Source organism: Rattus norvegicus, chromosome 1 (genome assembly GCF_036323735.1).
Source record: "Rattus norvegicus strain BN/NHsdMcwi chromosome 1, GRCr8, whole genome shotgun sequence".
NCBI classification, from domain to species: domain Eukaryota; kingdom Metazoa; phylum Chordata; class Mammalia; order Rodentia; family Muridae; genus Rattus; species Rattus norvegicus.
The window spans coordinates 270,145,615-270,168,431 of record NC_086019.1 but is presented as its reverse complement, the minus strand read 5'-3'; the positions used below and the strand labels follow the sequence as shown (position 1 = coordinate 270,168,431).

General features: G+C 43.9%; 1 protein-coding gene across 8 annotated transcripts in view; it reads right to left on the bottom strand.

The window, feature by feature from the left end:
- Window positions 1-22,817, bottom strand: part of Grk5 (G protein-coupled receptor kinase 5) — a 193,981-nt gene that overhangs the window by 39,863 nt on the left and 131,301 nt on the right. For 5 of the 8 annotated variants that reach the window (XM_039088820.2, XM_039088800.2, XM_039088827.2 and 2 more), the window contains 2 exons: window positions 12,653-12,730; window positions 8,269-8,355 (listed from right to left, as the gene is read on the bottom strand). In XM_039088820.2, coding sequence (XP_038944748.1) covers window positions 8,269-8,355; window positions 12,653-12,730 — 165 coding nt within the window. Of the gene's footprint in view, window positions 1-1,050; window positions 1,070-8,268; window positions 8,356-12,652; window positions 12,731-22,817 lie in introns of those variants that run through there. The other 3 variants (XM_039088810.2, NM_030829.2, XM_063272208.1) reach the window with 2 other exon arrangements.

Here is a 22,817-nt window from a genome sequence, read left to right as displayed (position 1 = left end):
TGTAAAATTAATATAATAGTCCAGTCTCAATTATTTCGGAGTTAGATGGGTTAAGAGAAAAACTGCAAAACATGTATTAAAATAGCCTCAACAGAGATTTACCTGGCTCTGGGCTGGGATAAAAGACATGTGCCACCATGCCCAGCAACTCCAGTGAAGATTTTAATCTGTGAGCACTGATGATGAATGAGGAGTAGCAGTCTTCTAAGATGAAAGGAATTCAACCAGAACTCACCCCATCAGTCACACCTGTGCCCATGGCACACAGGTGGGAGTGGCACACAGGAAACTCTGACTCTGGTTGGAAAGTAACAACATCCTATTTGAGACCCACAATTCCATCAAAACACAAGCCTATAGCCACCACTCTGGTAACTAACTCTCTGAGTGGTGAACTCTTGATGGTGACTCTAAGGACAGCTGAAGATCCTGTTAGGCCAAGAGTAAGCAGAGGTAAAGGACACTGTGTGATCATTGAGACACTCTTCCAGCTGGGGTCTAAGCCGAGTCTGTCCTGAGTGTCATCCTGAGTCCATGCCACAGGACTTGGCACAATAACTTAAAGATCAACTCGACTGGCCAGCACGAGTAGTTACAAACCCATGAGGACTGTGGGTGGCCAACTGCAGGCAGCCTCTTGGTCTCCAGAAAGAACTACAGATATGGCCTCATCAGACACAGGTGCTGCACAGCTGAGGCAAGGTACAACCATGGCTAAAGATGAAAGGACTCACTAGGTAACAAAGAGGTTCCTTCTTTCCATTTCTAGTGTTTGTGTTCTGGGAAGTATTCAAAGAAAACTGAAAGAAAAATTCTGGAAGAATTCAATTTTCTCTTACAGCAAAATTGATATATTTCCGGACAACTTTCAGAGGATAAGACAGTCTACAAGAACCCTGACTGACAGCAGGTGATAAAGTGGAGGCAAGGAAGAGCCTGGAGCAAGCCCCACTGAGTTGGCTACAGGGACCCAGGAGTCCCTTTGGGTCAGCAAAGTAGAATCACAGAACCCTTGAGAAATAGCTATGGTCTCAGAGGGAGAACACTCACCGGGCTCAAGAGATCACATTTTCTTGGCTTTTCAAGTGGCTTCACAGAAATCAGGATGAAAGACTCTTGAGCAATGGGAAGAGAGACAGAGAACATTTTAAACAGCATTGGAATTTAACAATTGGCGCTGGGAGCTGGATAGCTCTAATGAGAAGAAAAGGAAATCACAGTGACTCTGACCCAGACCTTGACCCTTTACGTCAGAAGCAAAAGAGGATAATTAATGAAAATGCAGTGTGCCCAGACGTGGAATAAGAGGCCAGCTGAGCTCTGTCAATTTGAGAATCCCCAGTTGTGACCTGTGAACCAAAGTGTGCAACCAGAGATGTTTACACAGGCTTTGCATGTGGGGCCTGCAGCCCCAGAGAAGTTGCTGGAGCAGAAGGGGTTCTTCCTTGTAGTTTACATCCAGCCAGCTTTGTTCTGCATGAGTCAATGCCACCAGAAGCAGGTTCTTGGCAATTGGCACTCTGGTCCCGAGGTGCTGAAGTGCAGAATGTTCCTACAGGAGAGTCCCTTAGGCTTTGTGTGTGAGAGGTGAGAACACAGCCAGCTGGTTTTATTATGTCTTCTAGAATATTCACTGCTGTCGTGTTCCATAGCTCGCAATCTAGCCTCCATCTAAAAGTGGGCTAGAATCTTCTCTAGTAAAGATCTTAATCTATAGCTGTTAGAGACAAAGGAGGGATGAGAATTCCTATACCTATTAGATGTCATGTCTGTGCCCAAGGCCTAAAGATGGGGCTGGGAAGATTGGATATACAGGGAGTCAGCCAAACACAAGGACTCCTGAGACTAGTATCCTGCCCACTCAAGACAGCAGGGGCAGGGATGCCCAGAAAGCCTATGGCTAGACTCTGACTGCAGACACCCAAAATAGAATTCTGAGCAGGAAAAACACAGAGGAAAAAAAGGAGTTCAGAGGCAGGGCTGGCTCTATAGGTATCAAAGGGATGTCTAATTTTCTGACCTGACAGGTCACAAGAAAGGAAAAAGGGCTCAAGGGACCTGCATCATCTTGCTGTGAGAAACTGAAATGAAATGGCTGCAGACAAAGACAATTTTGTTTCCAGGAAAAAAAAACTGTTCAGGAATCAGTAATACATGGGTGAGGGACAACGGCATAGCGACTCTAAAGGGCTGTGCAGGAAGCCTGTGACATGAAAAAATTATACATGATTGAGTCTAACCAGCATGGACATGCTACAGGCACCAGCCCCACCCCACTTTAAGAGTTGATGATTCGTTGCCTCATCACTCCAGTTACACCCAGGAAACTGATTCAGGAGACAATTTTATCCTAAGCTGAATTCTGAGAAGACTACAAAGTGGAGAGACCAGACTCTAGACAGGAGTGAGTGAGACCATGCCAATCTCACTCTTACTTTTTCACCCTTTCATTCTTACACGGCAGAGCATAAACATGACGCTTTAATCATTTTAAGTGTACCGTTCAGGGTTATCGAGTTCACCTCCTCAATCATGTTTTGCTAAAAAAAAAAAATTGTCACTCTAAGCATAAACTTTACCCATTTAGTATCCATTATTCCACTCTCCATTCTTTCTATCAGGCCCTGGAAATTTTGAATCTACTCTTCGTAAGTTTGACTATCCTGGGCTGGCCAGATGGTTCAGCAGTTAAGGACACTGCCACCAAACCTGCAAGTTAAATTCAATCCTTGGGAACACACACACACATACACACACACACACACACACACCTTTAAAACGTATTTATCCCAGGAAACTCATGAGGTATATCTGCCTTCTTTCACTTAGCTCAATGTTAAATTTCATCCTTGCACGTATCAGAACTTGGGGGAATTAAATATGCCACTGGGTATATATATGCAGTGTTTTGCCTATTCATTCAGAAGTTGATGGACGCTTGGGTTCTAGTCTAATTATAAATAATGCTGCATGAAATTTTCAGACACATATCTATTTGAGTCCCTGCTTAAAGGTTTCTCTTCTTCATTTTTACTAAAAAGTGCGGCCCAAGCTAAAATTGAGACAATTATCATTTTTCATCTAGAATTATAAGGATGTTGGAATGAGCTAAAAGCAAAAACTCCCATGTAGTGTACAATAATTAATGCTTCCCCTCCCACCTCCAACACGAAAACCTGCTTTTGGTAAGGAAGTATAAGAGATAATAATTTTACTTGCAAGTGAGGATGGTTTGGCACCAGCTGCCTTCTCTAATAAGTTCAGATACTACCCATAGGTCAGCATTTAGACACTTCCTGGCCCAAATAAGAGCAGCCTGGGAGGAATCTGGGCCCAGCTGCAGGCCAGCTATGGTGGAAGATGAAAACAAAGTCAAGGAGTGTATCTTTTGATGTTATCTATCTATGTCTAGCCCAGGGTCTTAGAAAGGTCATTCTAGTCTCCTCTTTCAAGTTATGTGACCAAGGAAGTACAGTCCTTCACTGGGCCTCAGTTTCTTCATGTAGGAAATGAATAACCTGGCTTAACTCAGTAATTTTCAAACTGAGTTCCACAAAACCCTATTATTGCAGTCAGGGCCTGGGGAGTGGGACAAAGATCTTCTTTGTCTGTACACTAGAAATCAGGAGATGGAATACTGCTATGACCCTGCTCAATAGGCCCTCAGGTTCCTTGAGGAAGTGTGACCCATCCTGGGTAACCTATTTCTCTTCACTTCAGAGAATTATCCTGAATTATCAGAAAAATTTGGAATGTGAGGATCTGGACATGCAGTACTTGTCCAGTAAATAATCTTAGCCCCTTCCTTTAGTCTCGGGATATCTAATGGATACAAATATGGCTTAATGCCTTCTAACTTCCTCTCTGTTGCCCCCAAAATGGAAGAGGAAGAGGTCTACCCACACTGGGACTTCCTGAAGAACTCTAGCTGTCTGAGATCTCTTAACTCATAAAATGCCCAATCCCATCTGGTCCTGGAAATTAAGCAGAACTTAGCCTGCTTGGCACTTGGGTAGAAAAGGACCTCAAAAGTCCCACCTTCAACCATTCTTTCTAATCATTTCACCCTCAAGTTTCCTCCAGTACTGCAGCAAGAAGCTGAAAAGCATAGCATATGGCTCCCCAATCTTTCCACCCTATGCATTCACCTGGACAGGCAAAGGTGGACTCTGAGCTCATTACATTCATTCATTGACAACAGCATGAAGATCCATTCCTGTTGCTGGGAGACAAGAACCAATGATCTCAGTGGAGTAAAAAATTCAGGTTTAGAGGTGGTAGTTAGAATCCAAGGTCTACAAAGAGGATGGGCATAGTACTTTTGTGGGAGTAATTTCTATGCCCTTGGTTGCCCTGGAGACCACAGGTTGGTTATATAGTGTGATAGCTAATCTTGAAGGCCAACTTGACAAGATTGAGAAGTGCATAAAAAAATCATTAAAGCACACTTCTGGGTGCTTTGTGAGGGTTTTTTCAAAAACAATTGGACCACGAGGGCTCTAACCTAAAGATTCATCAGTTGGTGGATTAAGTATTTAAACAGGCTACCAGGAGGTGGGGGAACTGTAAGAGGGTGGGCCTAATCAGATGAAGTTGGATGCTAAAAGTATTTTTCTTGCAGGCTCTAACTTTCTCTGGTCCCTTCCTGTTGCTTCCTGTCCACCATGAGGTGAGGGGAAGAGCTACATACTCCTACCACCATGATGCTCTTGCCCCAACACACGTAGCTGAGCAAGCACAGACCCAACCCTCTAAAACAGTGAGCTGAAATAAATATTTCCTTCATGAAGTTGTTTCTACCAGGAACTGATCACAATAACAGGAAACATATCTAATACAAATGGGTCAATGGATTCTATACTACCTCCACCAGGGCTGTGTCATGTGGTCTAGGAATCCTTGCTACAGGCCACACTATTTTCATTACCATCAAACCAGCATCCCCATAGTGCATCACTAGCTAGGAAGCAGAGAGCATTTCCAGAGATGATTAATGGTCTTAGGAGAACCAAAATGACAAATGACATTGAGGCACTCAGGGAAACGTTTATCCTGTTCAATTCTCTTTCAAGCCTCATACAAGCAAGTATGTCACTAGCTCACCTCTGACACATACTGATCTCCACACAGTAAGAAAGGTTCATTCAACTCGGAGCTTTACTTTCCAGTTATCTCTGTGACGTATGCACAATGGTTTGCCTTATCACTCATTCAGTTAAAATAAGACTTAACTCAAAAGAAAAATGCTTATTATTGTGCTCATGGTCTGCAAACATGACGGGATCTATGAAAGCTGATACTACTGAGTCTAGTGCTGCACCCACTCCCTTCATTCCATACGTAGATGACTAAAGAAGACGATGCTCTGGTTTGAATCTGAAATGTCCTCAAAGGTTTGATGTCTTGAATGCTTGGTTTGTAGCTTGTGAAGTATTCTGGAAGCTGGGGAAGTTTTAGAGGGTAGAGCCTGGATAAAGACAGTAGGTCATAAGAGCCTTTGAAGGTTATACCTATGCCCTGGTGCCAGCCTGCACTCCCTGTTTTCTGGTCTTCCACCACATGAGGAATTTTTTAACTGTTATTTGATATAGGAGGGCCTACCCACTTTGGGCACTGAGTTCCGTTCCCTGGTCTTGCTTAAGTATCCTGGGTTGTCTAAGGAAGCTACCTGAACATGAGTCTAAGTAAACCAAATAGAAAGCCAGCAAGCAGCATTCCTCCATGGTTTCTGATTCAGAGTTCTCTTTGAGTCCCTACCCCAACTTCCCTCAATGATGGGACCTCAAAATATAAACCTAAGAAACCCTTTCTTCCCCTAAGTTGCTTTTGGTAAGAGTATTCTATCAAGAAACAGAAAAGAAACTAGAATATACCTCAAGGTTCCGCTACTACAGATGGAGCTGCTCTGCTATGCTTTCCCTACTGTGTAAATTTTGAAACTCCCTAAAATCATGAGCCAAAAGAAACCTTTCTCTCTGAAGTTGTCTCTGCCGTGCATTTGACAACAGGGACGCAAAAGTTACTAATACTGGCTGCAGGGCTTGGAAGTTAGTAGGGCTTGTCTTCTATGCTTCCTGACAACAAATGAAGCTAGCAGACTGCCCTAAGACCAGGGCTGAGAACCAGCCTGAGGTGCCTTGCTCAACATCCTGGTGCAATGTGTAGGGTAGAAAAAGGTACCACTGAGATGGTGCAATGAATAAGAAAGAAATGAAGAAAGAAAACATGGATTCACTGTTTCTTTTCATATAATTCCTTTTCTTTTTTCAAGGGTGGCTGTGTTCTCAAAGAGCCAAACAAACATTAGGGATAGATTTCTTTTGTGAAAAAGTAGGCTGATAGGTTGCTTCCCCCATAACAGGAACAAACTTCTCTGTTTTACCCTGTCATTGTTTATGGAAACAAAGAGGCAGCCCTATGTCTGCATAGGGCACTGAGAACAACATCCTGCCTGAGGACCTCTGGCCAAAAATAAACTCAAAATACCACCTGGGCTGGGCATTCCCAGCAAGGAGGAATACTCCAGTAGTTCATGTCAATCTGTTCATCCCACCTGTCCACCCTTCCTGTCTAGGAAGGGCCCCATACAGGCCTTAAGTTCCTGCTCTAACTTCCCTCAGTGATAGACTGTGATCGGGAAGTATAAACCAAAAGAACACTTTCCTCTAAGCTGCTTTTGGTCAGTGATTGTATGTGTGCTGGCAGTTTGGGGGAAGGGGGCATCAATGCCCCAGCATTGAACTTCATATAGATCCAAATTTTAGCAAAATTACAACTTAAGTGGGAACCACCTGCCAATCTTTAGTCATTAAGATTTCAATAATGCAAACCTAGCACAATGATTTGTGAGCCCAATTAAAATGAGCCACAGTAAAATATCCTACAGATAACCCTGCTTAGGCAAGTTACTCAGGGCCCACCCTGAGCTAGCTTCTCTTTTTAGAAGGTCTGCCAGGTCTGCAAAGTGGATGCATGAATGCCCTCTTTGAGAGTTGCTGGGAAGATCCATAGAAATGTAAGAAGTCAGTGCAGTGAAGTGTGTACTCCAAGGAACCTAAAGGCTGTTGTGAAGAGCCAGGCCTGGTCCTGATCTTTCGGACAGACAACAGGGCTTTGGTGCTCCAGAAGAAGAATGGCTTATGAGACATCAGATGCACCATGATTTGTTCATTTTGTCTCTACACACATCCTGTTTCCAGAGGAACACAGGACTTCTCAGAAAGACATCTAAGACAAGGCAACTGCAAGCCATTTGAAAATCAGTAGCAGGAATGAAGTATGAATTTCTTCAAAACGTCATAAATATCTCAAAGACTCCATCAAGAAAGTGAAAAGATGGGGCTCATAGTGGAGAAAATGGTTTCGAATCATATATTTGAGACAAGATTTATATTTGGAAGATATTATTAGGAGGTAGCTTTCTGAGTTGAGCCATCTCAGGTATGAGTTCCACCTTGCCGGCAGGGTCAAAATGGAGTTCACATTCCCATGCCCTGGAACTCAACTCCTATCTTGCTTCTTCAGATGTTTCATATTTGTCTGTTAACCAGTAAAGGATGCAAACAGAAAAAAGATGCTGTTATCCCATTATCTAAACTAGGGCACACAAGTCATAAATGAATTGCTTTTTCTGACTTAATTGACTAAATGCAGCTTGCATGCTCCTTTGTTTCCTTATCATTCTAAAATTCTAGGCCAGAGTCCAGGAGGGGACCTGGCTGCAAAAGCTGACTCAAGGACCCTGAAACCAGGTGACCCAGATAGGATCCAGTCACCAGTGTTAACTACCTTACTTAACCCCTTGTATCAAAAAATGATTGGTCAATGCAACAGCCTGCCCCATTGGCCCCTGCTTTGTGTTCCCATCCTATAAAAATGTTGTACAAGCTACCTATGGAGATGCAGTTCAGATCCTGAACTGGCTGTCTCCCTGAGTGTTCAGAAAAATCTAGTTTTCATTTTTAAGCTTCCGTATCTAAAGTGAGTTTTCTTGGCCTCCACCCTGAATCTAACAAAACAAAGAACTCTTACAAGTCAACAGCAAAAAGACAAACAACTAGCTTTTAAAACGGGCAGAGGATTTGAATAGACCCTTTCAAAGAAAATATACAGATGACCAATAAGCACAGGAAAAGGTGAAACATTATTAGTGACGACGGAAATGCAAATCAAAATCATACCAAGAAACCACCTCATACCCACTAAGATTGAAAAAAATCAGACAAAACACTGAAGACTGAGGAGATGGACCAGGGGTAAAGTACTTACTGCAACTGCATAAGCATCAGGACTTGAGTTCAGATCCCCAGGACCTACATAAAATCTGGGTACGATGGTGATCTTGTAACTCCAGAACTGAGGAAGCAGAGACAGGAAGAGCTCAGGGCTTGTTAGCCAGCCAATCTAGCCAAAACGGTGAACTCCACATTCAATGAGAGACTCTGCCTCAAAATAAAGGTGGAGAGCAATATTGGAAGACACCAAAAATCGACCTCTGGAATCCAATGTACCCACACAGATCTGTCTCATTAGTCCTCTCAGCTCATCTGCTCACCCCAACCTCCCCACACACACAGAGTGAGGAGGAAGAGGGATTAAAAAGGAAAGGGGAAGAAAGAACTATGATGAAGATATACATAAATCAGAACTTTCAAGGGATGGTGACATGGCCTAGTATAATTTATTTTATTTTCATTTTAAATGTATGAGTGGTTTGCCCACATCTATACCTGTGCACCACTTATGTGTCTGGTGTTCACAGAAGCCATGAAACATACTTTTCCTTTCCCTTCTTTGGCACCAGGTTTCCTCCTCCTCCTTTCTTTTTTTTTTTCTTTTTTTCTTTTTCTTTTTTCTTTCTTTCTTTCTTTTTTCTTCCGGAGCTGGGGACCGAACCCAGGACCTTGCGCTTGTCTACCACTGAGTTAAATCCCCAACCCCCCTCCTCCTCCTTTCAGATCTGCTTTGGTAGCATGCCCTCCTAGAAGTTTTCCTGGTTCACTGGCTGGGCTCACAGCTTCTTGAGACAAACTTCTTTGTATGAGCTCTAACATTACTGCCATCGTAAACATCTAATTGATTTTCGACTGGGCTCTAGAACTTTCTATACAGTATTGACTTGTATCAGACAACTGATCATCCAACTGGGCTTCTTAGAATCTCACATGGAGGCAGAGAGGCCCAACCAAAGAATAGGTTACCAGGTCAGAGCAATTAGAACCAAACAAATGTAGACACAACGGTGACAGAGATGGAACAGAGAGCAGCATTCTTAAAATAGCAGAGACAAAGACCAATGAGGCTGCACATTAAGATGGTCTGTAAAGGATGGGAATAGCACCTGAGTTGCATCTCGAGTAAAGCCCTAGGGTAAGGGTGATTTAGTGTGAGTGGCACTAGCTCTGTGCTTCATTGAAGCGATCAGCTTCTAGCTCAGGCCCTCACCCAGCCCTTTGTCCTGAACCAGGTTCTCTGCACCACTGAGAAGTGAAGCAGGTTTTTAAAAAAACTCCTTCAGGAAAGGCCAAGAAGGCAGTTCAAAATTTAGTGTAGGAAAACACTCAACCCAGGGATGGCCTTCCCCAGGCCCCCGAACTGCAACAGATGGTGTGGTTTAAATTTCAGAAACTGAGGAGTACTTAAGGAAAAAATGTTGGCAGGCATCAAGGCACTTACAAAACCATCTGAGCTGATGAGGGAATCTAGGCCTCATGCCTCTAGGAGACAAGGCAGCAGGAACAGAGGGAAGGAACCTAAAGGGCTCAGATGAGTCTTCTGACAGTCTCTGTATTGAGGGACGAGAAAGGGCAGCAAAGTGAGAGAGAGAGGAGCAGTTGCAGTGTTCTTTGACCCCATACACTGAGACAGGCCACAGAGCCAATTCCCTTTTGGGTAAAGCAAGCACTCTACCCTCGCCAGGTGATTAGGCTGAGGCATTCTGAATGGGAGGACTGATGAATGATGCTCCAAGTGAAAGGTCTAGAACTCCAGGATCACCCAGACTGGGCTCAAGTGCTGGACTTGATACTTTCTAGTTGTGTGGCCTGGGAGGTGACAGCTGGCAAGCCTCCCCTTCCTCAGCCGCAGGATGGAGTATCTATAGCAATAACAAAAACTCTGAACTAATGCCTGATATAGCAAATAAAATTATTCATCAGCTTTCATTGTTTTAAACTGCCACATGTAGGCAGCAGCCTCACTGGTAATACAGATGGAGAACTTGACCAGGCCTAGTACACTTGAAATAGGAAGATGCCTTGATATATAGTGGTAAAAACTCCATGGGCTGGCAGCATGAGGTTTGACGTCAGCAGGCCCTGGCTGCCCTATTAGCAACCTGGAAGACTGGCATACTAGGAGCTCAGCCAGGGAGCTTTGCCACAATCATCCCTCAGGATACTACCTCCCCTTAGAAGCACTGCCTCTAGACTTAAGACATCTGTTCACACTCAGAGTGCTTTCTGTGTTTTACATGGTGGCTAAACCAGAAATGCAGCTACCTTCAGCTGCTTCGCATGCCACGACTGTGGGTCAACAGGATGAATCACTTGCATGCTGACAGGGATAGCATGTGTGGAATGAGACAAGGTAGTGCTAGCTATTCAATGGCTCATAGATGGAAGCACACATTGGCCAGAGCAGGCTGTGCAGGTTTTACTACCTACATTAGTGTAAGGTATACTACCTACATTAATTCTGCCAGTTTTGAAATGCCTACAGGTCCATAAACAGAAGCGTATGATTAGGATGGAAACACAGGGGAAGAGTCAGGACAGAAGCAAGAAAATGAGATCTGTTGTATGTCAGAAGTGCCCAGTTAGTAGGCATTTGGAACAGCAGAATGATAAAGGTCACCCATTTGGCTGGAATGGACACCCGTCCAGGAACTGTGCCCAAAGCCTAGGGGCCTGAACAGAATAATCAATGACCCCAGGGTGTTAGAATTGCTCACAAAGATACCTCTCACCGTGTTGATGACATGCACCAGGTGAGTGCAACAGGGAAACTAAAACTGGTGATAGTTTCACATGTCTATAACCCTAAAAAGTCGGATGCTGAGGAGCATTAAATGTTTGAGGGTTAGTGAGATGGTGTAGTGTATAAAGTCACTTCCCGCCAAGCCTGATGCCCTGAGTTTGAGTGCCAGGTTCCACGTGGTGGAGAGAACAAATTCATTAAAGTTCTTCTCTAACCTCTACACATGTCATATAGCACATGTGTGCATGCATGGGTACACACACACACACACACACACACACACACACACACACACACATACACACGATGAATTTAAATAATGTTTGAGGTTAGACTACATGGTAAATTCTTGGCTAGCCTAGAATAGTTGATATTTTTGTCACCAAAAACAAACAAAAAAAGTCATAGAGGTATGGGGGTGGGGGAGAGGGTGTTTCTAAGGCCATCCTCCCCCTTGACCTCACCAAAAGAGTTTCAATAAGGTTGCTTATAGGAACATGGGTGAGGGTGTCTCTCTTTCAACCAACAACTATGAACTGGCTATAGATACTCAGGGAGGGAAGAGTAGGTAAGACTCCATGAGCCCTCTTTCATTCATGATGGTCTCAGTCTTACTGCAGATCTTGTGTAGGTGACTACAGTGCAAATTTGAGTTCAAGAGTCCAAGAACTGCTGGGTACACACTTTTAATCCCAGCACTTGAGAGGCAGAGGCAAGCAGATCTCTGTGAGTTCCGGGCCAGTCTAGTCTACAGAGCAAGTTCCAGGACATCTGGGGCTACACAGAGAACCCTGTCTCAAACAAACAAGTCCAATGACTATGCCAACCATGTCATACCTAGAAGACAGCGCTCTACAATACTCCAATCCTTCCCTTGGATACATTCTTGCCACACTTTCTGCTACAATGTGCCCTGAGCCTAATCCTTCCCTTGGATACATTCTTGCCACACTTTCTGCCACAATGTGCCCTGAGCCTAATCCTTCCTTTGGATACATTCTTGCCACACTTTCTACCACAATGTGCCCTGAGCCTTGATCAGAGCATTAGAGATGAATGCTCTCAACCACCACTCACTCTCAACACTAACCAATTATGAGTCTCAAGACAATGTGTCAAGGGAAGCAGATACTAGAAAATTCAGGTTCCTTGGCTTGTGAGGCAGTGCCATTCTGCTTCCTTCAATAACTGGATGCGTATTAAGATCAAGGTAGACTTTTGTCCTTGAGTATTCTCTAGAATCTCAAAATCCCCCACATTCTCTCAAGTTTTCTACTGATGGCCCAGCTCCAATTTGCTTGATCTATCTCTTCTTCCTGGTCATTCCCAGACATGCTCCTCCTCATTATTATCTTACTAGAACTGTTTCTTACTAAGTCTTTTCTTCTGTGCACTTCCAACTCCAATTTTAGTGAGACACTCACCTTCCTGTCTAAATATGTGGGCAGTGGGCAGTAAGAAGATCCCTAGAAGGGACCAGGTTTCCTACCCTATGCCAGTCCTATCCTGGATCACCACCTTCTGACTCTGTAAGGTCGAAGGATGTCTAAGTGAAAATAGAAACTATGGCATTCAGGAAACCACAGGAAGCCATCAGCCCTGTAAGTCAGGGCTGCCCACATTCCTAGACAGGGCTTCTTATTCTTCCCAAAGAAAAGTTTGGAAGGACTCTTACCTTTGGAGAGAGGTACTTGGTCATTATTTCCTTCCCCTTTGCCCCAAGGTTTTCATCTGGAGTAATTTCATATTCTGCCTAAAACAGAAAGAAAAAAATAACAATTTTGCAGCTGAAGTTGGAATAATTATGAAGCCTTGAAATCTCTTAAGAACCACCTGACCAACCCCCCACCCCCTTCATCAGAATAGGAAACTGTGGTACAGAAAAAGGAAGGCCTGGCCAAGGAGCCCAAAGTCCAACTAAAATATTCTACTCTCCACAGGAATGGATCCAGCCACCCATGAACTGAAACCTTTGAAACCGTGAGCCTAATAGATTTCTGCTGCAAATTTATTTATTTTTAAGGGAAAATGGGCTTATGATTTTAAGTAGTAGGGTTTTTTTAATAGTTCTTGTCATTATTATTAGTATTGGATATTTTTTATTTACACTTCAAATGTTATCCCCTTTCCCCCACCCAACCATGCACCACTTCTCACCTCCCCGCTCTGACATTCCCCTACACTGGGGGAGGGGGATTCCAGTATTGGCAGGACCAAGGACTTCTCCTCCCTTTGGTGCCCAACAAGGCCATCCTCTGCTACATATGCAGCTGGAGCCATGGGTCTGTTCATGTGTACTCTTTGGGTAGTGGTTTAGTCCCTGAGAGCTCTGGTTGGTTGGTATTGTTGTTCTTATGGGGTGGCAAGCCCCTTCAGCTCCTTCAATCCCTTCTCTAACTTCTCCAATGGGGACCCTGTTCTCAGTTCAATGGTTGGCTGCTAGCATTTGCCTCTATATTTGTCACTCTCTGGCAGAGCCTCTCAGGAGACAGTTATATCAGGCTCCTGTCAGCATGCACTTCTTGGCATCAGCAATATTGTCTGGGTTTGGTGGCTCTATGTATATGGCCTGGATCCCCAGGTGGGACAGGCTCTGAATGGCTATTCCTTCAGTCTCTGCTCCAAACTTTATCTCCATATCTCCTCCTATGAATATTTTTGTTCCCCCTTCTAAGAAGGACTGAAGCATCTGCACTTTGGTCATCCTTCTTTAGCTTCATATAGTCTATGGATAGTACCTTGAGTAATTCAAGCTTTTGGGCTAATATCCACTTATCAGGGAGTGCATACCATGTGTTCTTTTGTGACTAGTTTACCTTACTCAGAATGATATTTTCCAGTCCCATCCATTTGCCTTGGCTTTTTCTTTGCCACCCTGTCTGCAACTTTAAGTGTACCCACATGCTTTTCTTCAGCAGTTTTAACATTTTTTCTTATCTTTCTCTTCTTCTTTTTGCTCAGAATTCTTACTATAAATCAAACTAAAAAAAGAGCAAAAACTAGGCCACAATCTGACTATACTGTTTGAAAATTTCTTCCACTAAACATATTAGTCCATTATTTTAGGCTTTAATTTCATACATAGGTAGCATGTAGCAAAATTCTTTGTCAGGATGTAATATGAGTGGCTTCTAGTCCAATTCCCCCTAGAATTTGCTTCTCTTTGAAACCATGAACCTAGCCTTTACTATCTACATTTCTACCAGGATTTGGATCCTATGAACTCCCTCTACAATGGCCCATTAAGCTTTGCTTACATCATTCTACCCTGCAGCTCCAAATTCTTCTATGTGCCTTCTGTTAACTGTATCTGAAGACCTACAAACCACATGGTTAGGTCTATCACAGTAATGATTCCCTTTCTCAGTACTAATATTTTTTTGTTTAGTTACTTTCTTTGTTGCCATAACAAAATTCAGAAGCAAATTAATAAAGGAAAGATGAAAGTTGGAGTTTTCATCATGGGAGGGAAGGCATTGTCAAGTCCATGATAGTAGGAACATGAATCCAAATCCATCAAGTCTTGATAGATCAAGAATCAGAGAGTAAGAAGGTATCATTCTGCACTTTTCAGTAGTGAAAACCACATGTCTAGAGTCATGAAGCCAGAGGTGGCATGTTTGGGGCTCAGACCTTCACACCCAGGACTCTTTCTTGGCACCATTAAAACATTTAGGATACCGGTCAATTCAGGAAATAAGATCCCACCAGTAATTCCTTTACTCACCCAATGCCCTTGCTAAGTAGATGAAATGTCTTATGTCTAACAGGAAGCCCGAGTGAGTTTGCCTTTCTCATTAAGTCAAATCAACTAATTGCAATTGGTACCTAACCACTTCAAAACCAACCATCTGGAAATCTGTCAGGCCTCAACACCAAGGTACAGCCCCAAAAGGCAGGGAAATAAATGACCAAGACAGATAGGTCTATTCTTTTACAGGTATTCAATGGCACAGTATATACTAGGCCTCCTTGCCAAATTGAAGGTAGCTCACAGCTCAGGATCTAAGTTCTAGTCCTCTTAGGCCTCCCAAAGACCCTCTTGGACAAACACATAAAAGGGGCCAGGAAGCATGTGAAAGGGCCACAGAGGGAGCAACACATTTCTATCCAAAGCAAGCAAGTTTCCTTGCCTTGTTTGCCCCTCTTCTAATGAAAGAGCCAAGAGTCAAAACTCTCCAGTGTAAAAACATGAAGCCTATGACCATTTGGACTATGGTGTGGTAGGTCTAGAAGGAATTCAGTCATTTATTTTATAGGCTAGAACTGAGGCTCAGAGAGGCAAAGAATTTGCCCAAGTCGCTACAGCCCAAGTAGCAGTAGAGTGAGGACTGGCCCATGAGGCTCTGATTCTCACTCTGCCACCAGGCCACAGCATATCTCCCCTTATCAGCAAAGGGGGGCTTTACCTACTGAAACTTTCATGGTGAATTGATTTGACTTTTTGAGATGCTTTAAGGAGAGGAGTTAGCTCTTTCTTCTTGACTTCTTCCACTTACTTTCTTCTCCTATACACATGTGGTCTCTGTCTCTCTCTATCTTTCTGACGGACCATCCATCCGTCCGTTCGTCTGTTCCTCCCTCCCTCTCTCTCTCTCTCTCCCCATACACAGAGCACTGATGACAGACTTGCCCAACATGGCAGGTATGACTATTCCCAATATACAGAGGAAAGCACTGAGGTTCCAAGTTTCAAATATAGCAAAGCTGGTAAGCAACAAAGATTCGACACTTAAGGCCCCACCCCCACCCCACCCTGCTTTTCCAGGGGGGAGTATCCTGTGTTTCTGGAAGACTCACCCTGTGGTCTGGCACAGAGACATAGCCAGACTGCTTTATGGGGCCAGGTCCTGAGCAAATGGCTGACTACCATTTGTGGTAACTCAATCCCACTCTGAACACTGAATTTGCACTGTCCCAAAATACACCTATGAAGGCAGTTCTATTTAACCAGACGGAGGTCTGGGACTCACTGATCAGGCTCAGTGACCAGCTGAAAATATTATTTTATAATAAGTTATTATTATTTTATTATAAGTTTCAGTCAACTTATAATAGCTCATGCCAGAAAACCGAAGCAGCAAACAGAAGTTTGTGTCGACCGTCTAGAATTTCCCAATCAGATCTGGCTCTGAAAATGGCAGGCAGATAATGATTTCAAGGAAGAGAGATAGCTATGTAGTGAGAATAAAGCCATAATTCCACCACTTGGAGGTTGAGCCAAAGGAATCTTTAAGTCAGCCAAGTCTCCAAAGTAAAACCCTGTCTCATAATTTATAAAAGACAAGAAAGGAAACCTAATGCAAGGAATGTCCTTTGAACTCCATTTAAAGATGGTTCCTCCCACCACGATGAGTAGCAGGCCACATCCCCTACCTCAGCAGAAGACATGCTCACCATCCCTTTTCCTATCCACTTGAGTCTTTCCCACTGCCCAGAGTTCAATGCCAGTAGATGCTATTTCTCCTCTTATACTCACCCCAGGTGCAAACAAAGGAGGCATCATTTTACCAGCTCCTCTATGAAATACGATAAATGAAGGATAGCCTTGGGGGAGGGGGGCAGATGCTGCCCTAACACAAGGAGCAATTATCCAACACAGGATTGGTCATTTATCTGTACTGCCAGCGAGCACCAACATCACTGGACATCCCAGCTTACAAACCTGCCAGTTTACGCTCTGATCCTGTTCAAACGGCATCATCAAATCAGAAAATGCCAGAGAAGACAGGTCCTAGCAGGAAAAGCCTCTCTCCCTCAGATGCTTTTTGTAGAACCATGTTCAAAAGGGCCACTCTGTATCAAGAGTAGCATTTAATCCCAGCACTTGGGAGGCAAAGAAACTCTGTGAGTTTGAGGCCATCCTGGTCTACATATTGAACTCCAAACCAGCCAAGGCTACACAGTGTGACCTTCTCTTTAAGGAGGTGGCAGGCAGACATGCCATGAAACTACTACCTGCTGCTTCTGTAATTATTGATGTGGTCAGCTATTCTACAGCCTGTGGTGCAGAGGCCTGTAACACGCCTGGTCAGCAGTGCTACTCCTAGCAGACCTTTCTGGAAAAGCATCAAGGTCCACCCACACTGGCTGTGCTTATTTGCATGTGCTGGTTACAGAGGCTGCCCCTCCATCCCTTCCCACCCAGTCGAGGGAAACGACAGTGTAAAGACGAAGTAGTTGTCCCAATTTCCTCTGGCAGCTCATTCCCAGACCTTTTCCTGAAGACCCAGCTCTCACAGGCCAGCCCTGCACCAGTCCCTTTCCTCATCCTAGCATGTCAGAACATGGTGACAGCACAAGGGAAGCACATCTTCTCACCTTGTACGCACTTTGCAAACTGCCCTGCTCTGAACCACATTTACACTTCAAGTGGTGCCCATTTCCTGGGGAGTCCCAAGTGATAGTCTGCACCATTCTGCAGGGGAGCGGGCCCCAACCTAGCTTCCTTTCTGCTCTATAGCTACAACACTGAGCCGCTGCATGGGGAACGCCCTCAGAGGTACAGGGTCAGATAGATCTGGCCTGACTGCTACATATTCTTCATTTGAACATCCCACTCAGGCCCCCAGGTCAGATATCCACTAGGTTATCTTGGCAAAACATACGGGATGGGATCAGTGAAGGAAGGAAGGAACAAACCCCTATCTACCCTAGGGTGTAGAATGAAACTACCAGGAATGATCTTTGGACCTTAACCTATGGGTAAGGTCTAGTTTAGAACAGGTACTGGACAGGAGGAGTCATTGGCCCTCCCAAGCTGGAGGTGAGTAGACCCATGGACTAGAATGTCTATTATCAGAGTCTCATGGTAGAGGAGCTCTGGTACACCACCTCTGTCTGTCCCACATTCCTCTTTTGAGACTCAGCCCCAGATAGCCTTCCATATGCTCTCCTGCTAGCTGCTTTTCCTTCACCCCTTAAAATGTATTTACCAAGCTCATCAGACCACTACCTAAAAGCTTGTCCCCGTCATTCTTGATTCCAAAGGAAAGGAACCTCAGACTAAACGAGCTCAGATAAAACACTGCTTTCTTGGCTCCTGGGACCAAGGATGTGCTTCTCTGGAACCCTGTCTTCTCCTATGCAAGAGTGCACACATGTGTATGTATGGATGGATTTCACAGTTAGCTTCAGTGCTGACTGGCTGGCTCACTTATAGAAGTGACAGTAGAGACATGACAGTTAATCATTTGCTGAGTTCCCTGTTCTAAGCCTTCTTAAAATTAAAATATATTATCTTCTTTTATTTATGCGCGCACGCACACACGCACACACGCACACACGCACACACACACACACACACACACACACACATACACACACACACGCACATGCACACTGCATGCATACAGTCCCATATATACCATAGCATGCATGTGAAGGTCAGAGAACAACTTTTGGGAATTGATTCTCTTCCTCCATAGTGGTAACTAGGGATGAAACTCAGGTCATTGGGCTTGACAACAAGCATTTTTACCTGCGGATCCATCTCAATAGCACCTTTTTTAAGCTTTCTCTATGAGAGAAGGACTTTCCCTCAATCAACTGACTCTACAGAAAGGCTTCCCTCATTTGTCTCAGCTCATAGGCTCAGCTCTGATCTAATAATCAACTGTAGTCTAGGCTGGCACCATTTAGAACATACATATTCTAGCATGGTCATATAATTAGGAAATATAAGTGGGACATCTAGGAGACTGGGCAAGTTTAAAAGCATCCACTAGATGACGTTATTTTAGAAGAAGCATTCTTTTTGAGATGAACTTGAATATAGGGGCTGTCACTGCAAATGGTCTCAGGTTAGGCAGAGTGCTTGATTGGCATGCATAAAGCCCTGGGTTCGATCGCCAGCATCACATAAAACCAGGCTTGGTAGGGTACATCTTTAGTCAGAGCGCTTGGAAGCTAGAGGCAGGAGGATGGAAGCTCAAAATCATCCTCAGTTACATACTATGTTTGAGACCAGCCTGGGCTACATATATCCTGCCCCACCCCCACCCCCACCCCCACCCCCAAAGGGAAAAACAGGACTCACAAGGAAAATCAGAACAGTAACATAAAGTCAAAAAGAAATAGAACACTTAGTGCCCTGATAAAGAAAAAAATTATCATTTCACAAAAAAATTCCAAACAATCATGTATAAGGCCACTAATTATGCGTGCTCATTTGTAATTTTAGACCAGTGAAAGGCTTGACTTGACTCTTTAGCAATATTCTGATAGGAAGTTTCATTTGTCATAGCATCATCTTTGTAACTGCAACAAAGAAAATGGGCTTAGTAACCCTTGCCTCCAGTTCTGGATAAGTTTCTCCTCATGATGACTCATGCTAACACATGTATCTGCTGACAGCAGCATGGATACTCTGAAACTGAGTTGTAGCTCCTGTTATGCTATTGTATTTCTTACTCTAGAGAGAGCCAGTCACAGTGTGAAGATGTTCCAGCCATCCCATGGAAAGAGCTGCCAGGAGAATGGCTGAAGCCTTTGCCAAAAGCCAGCACCAACTTGTCAGCAATGTAAATAACCGAGTAGCAGACCAGCCAACATCCTGATGTGACCTTTCCAAATCCGTGAGCCAAGAAGACCTGCTTCACCATCCCAAAATTCCTGACCCACAAGACTAGGAGCTAATAGGTTGATTCTTACTTTTTTTTCTTTTCATGTTTTTTCCTATTATTGAAAATATTATTCTTTTCTCATACCATATATCCTAATGACAGTTTTCTCTCCCTCTACTCCTTCTAGTTCCTACCCACCTACCCTCCCTCGGGATCTACTTGCTTTCTGTCTCACATTAGAAAAGAACAGGCCTCTAGAGATAACCACCGAACATGCAAAATAAAACAGAATGAGATAAAGGAAAGAAAAGCTGTCATATCAAGGCTGGACAAGGCAACCCGACAGAAGGAAAAGAGCCTTGAGGATAGGCACAAGAATCAGATACTCACTCGAATATGTCAATTCCTACTCTTAACAGCTCTTTAAACTTACAGTTGGTGTTGTTTATATCTTTTTTGCTGATTTTCCTATTTGCTGATTTTTTTTAATCCTTTCTTTACTCAAAAAGGGTAAACTACCATATGATAAAGAACTTGCCTTTCCCATTCACTGTGTAGCCCCCAATTACTGAAGACAGCCTTGATCATAAGAGACATCTGATCAACACATACTGCGGGGGGACTTCTTGCCATTCCCTGTGGATATGGCTGTGCCAGCATACCAAAAATCTGACTCAATATCCAACTTTCCCTCACGCACCAAGAAGAGACAATCAAACTCTAGGTGTTATCCAAATGTGGGTTTCACATGAGTAGCCAGCCAGTGGTTAAGGTCTCCAGAGTGAGGGTTTAGGGACTAGCCCATCTTGAAGACTCTCATGGCAAGATCCTCTTGGCCTATGTGGTTAATACCAGCTTGAGCCATCTTCCAGACCTTAGACAGATAACCAAATCTTTCTTTGCCTTTCAGAGATCAGATTTAGATTACTGATTCTTCTTCTCCACGAGTAGACTGTTGTAGGCCCTTGACAGCCCAGACTGGATGATGTAGCTACACTGTCTGATGAGTAATGCACAAGGCCCATTTGAAAACAGCCTCAGCTCGTACTTGACCTGAGAGACAGGGACGATGAGACTGCAGAGAAGAGCACTTCCTAGGCTTTGTCACTCCGTGAGGATAACTCATTTTTAAGAAGCTGTACTTGGTGAACATTTAAGAGAGAGGTAAGAATTTTGAAGATGGCACTGGCTAAGCCACGAAGTATCAGGAGTGGTAATTAACTGCAATGCCAAGGATGCTGTTATTTCCCACCTCCTCCATCTAGTCAGGATCCTGGAAAAATAATAATTTCAGATGAGAAGCTATGCTGGCACTAGAAAACTCATCAAAGTCTTCAAATGTAAAAGAGGGTTCCAGAGGCTGTTCATGACAACAGGTAGCAATGATTCCTAGCTAAACTCCCAACTAATTCCCGGCTAAAAGCACCAAGGAAACAGGTCAGTCTCTCTAAGTGGGGGGTTCTGTCAAGGTGTGTGTAGAGCACTTGGCTCATTAATGCAAGAGCCAGACTCCCATTTCCTTTCTAATAAACAGCTCTTGGTACTGGCCCAGTAAGAAGTGAAGGACTGTGCCACCAGAATGAAAATGGACATCCACTGAGTTTTATTTTTTCGCTTCTTGTGGGCTAAATGCACCTAAGAGAACACATGGTTGGAAAATTCCACCGGCAACTCAGCTCAGCCTGACCCTGCTCTGCCTCAGCAACTCTGCAGACAGATCTGCTGCCTTCTCATCTTTTCCAGATGCCCTCGTCCTGCACTTGGAGACACTGGTCCTCACTGCTCCAGCTCCCTCTACTTGCTGGGTAAGAGAGACCCCACAGCCCGAGGCTTTCTATCTCAGGGGTAGAGTGACAATTCCTGGCTTTCCATTCCCAGGCCAACCCTTCCTCATGAGTTCCAGATATGAATTCCTATCTTTCCTGGAATGTTTTCAAATGCATGTCTATACACTTCTCCACTGAATGTTGAGGCTCAGACTATGAAATGAAACTCTTGGTCTTCCCTCAGCTTGATCTCCCCGCAACCTTAACCTTGCTTCATTCTCCCAGTTGCTCAGATCAGAACTTGGAAAATGCGATGCCTAACATTGTCAATCTGACATTCTTATAAAGATGTCCATGAGGAGCAATTTAGATACGGCTAACTGAAGTGAGAAGAAGACATACCCTAAATATGAATGCCATCTCATGTCCTCCATCCATATAAAAAGGAGAAAATGCGGTTGAAGGGATGGCTCAGGTTGGGAGCCCTGGCTGCTATTCCAGAGGATCTGAATTCAATTCTCAGCACCGATATGGCTATTTGTAACTCCATGTGTCAGGGGATCCAACACCTTCTTCTGGTCTCCAAGGATACTCACTAGGCATGCACATGGTGCAAAGATATTCATGAAGGCAGAACACCCATACACACACAAAAAAACTTAAAGTCAAAGAAAAGTTTTAGTAAGAAGGAGAAAGAGGAGGAGGAGTGAGACGCAGAGGCAGTGGCAACCTGTATTTATCACTCTCTGCTTCCTGACTATGGATGAAATATAACCAATTGTCTCAAGCTCCTGATACCAAGACTTCCTTCCCTGCATGATGAACCAAAATGAATCCCTGCTTCCTTATGCTTTTGTCAGTTATTCTGTTGTCCCAAAGCAGCTAATAGAGAAACCATCCTGAGCACTTCTATCTCATCTTCAGTCCATCAGAGAATCTTGGAAATTCCGCCTTCAAGACATATCATCCCCCAATCCAAGCTCCCATTCTTATTTTTTTCCATCCTGGCCCAACACTGTGGCTCTCACCTGGATTGCAGAAAGTGGTTTCTTCTCAGGTCTCCCAGATTTCACCTGTGTCAACCTAGGTCATATCATGCCATCTAGTGCTTTGCTAAAGTCCTCCACTGGTTCCTTCACTTCATGTAACATAAAAGCCCAAGTTCCTCAGAGGTATATGGTCTTGCATAATCAATGCTTCTTCTCCTACTCCTTGTGCTCTAACTGCTTCCTCTCCAACAACCATGGACGCACCTGCCAACAGGCCTTCTCATGGCGGGTTCCCTGTCTGCAATCCTCTTTCTTACCTACGAGCTCTCACTCCTTCTAGTCTTCAGGCACATGTTACCTTTGCAAGAATACCTATGCTGACCATTCTTCTCAATACTACAACTAGGCTTCCTTGGTTACTCCCAACACTGGAATCTGTTCCGATTATTTGGGTTTTTTTTTTTACCCCAATTACCACTTTTTAAGGATTTAAAATCACTGTTCTCTTCGCTTATGACATA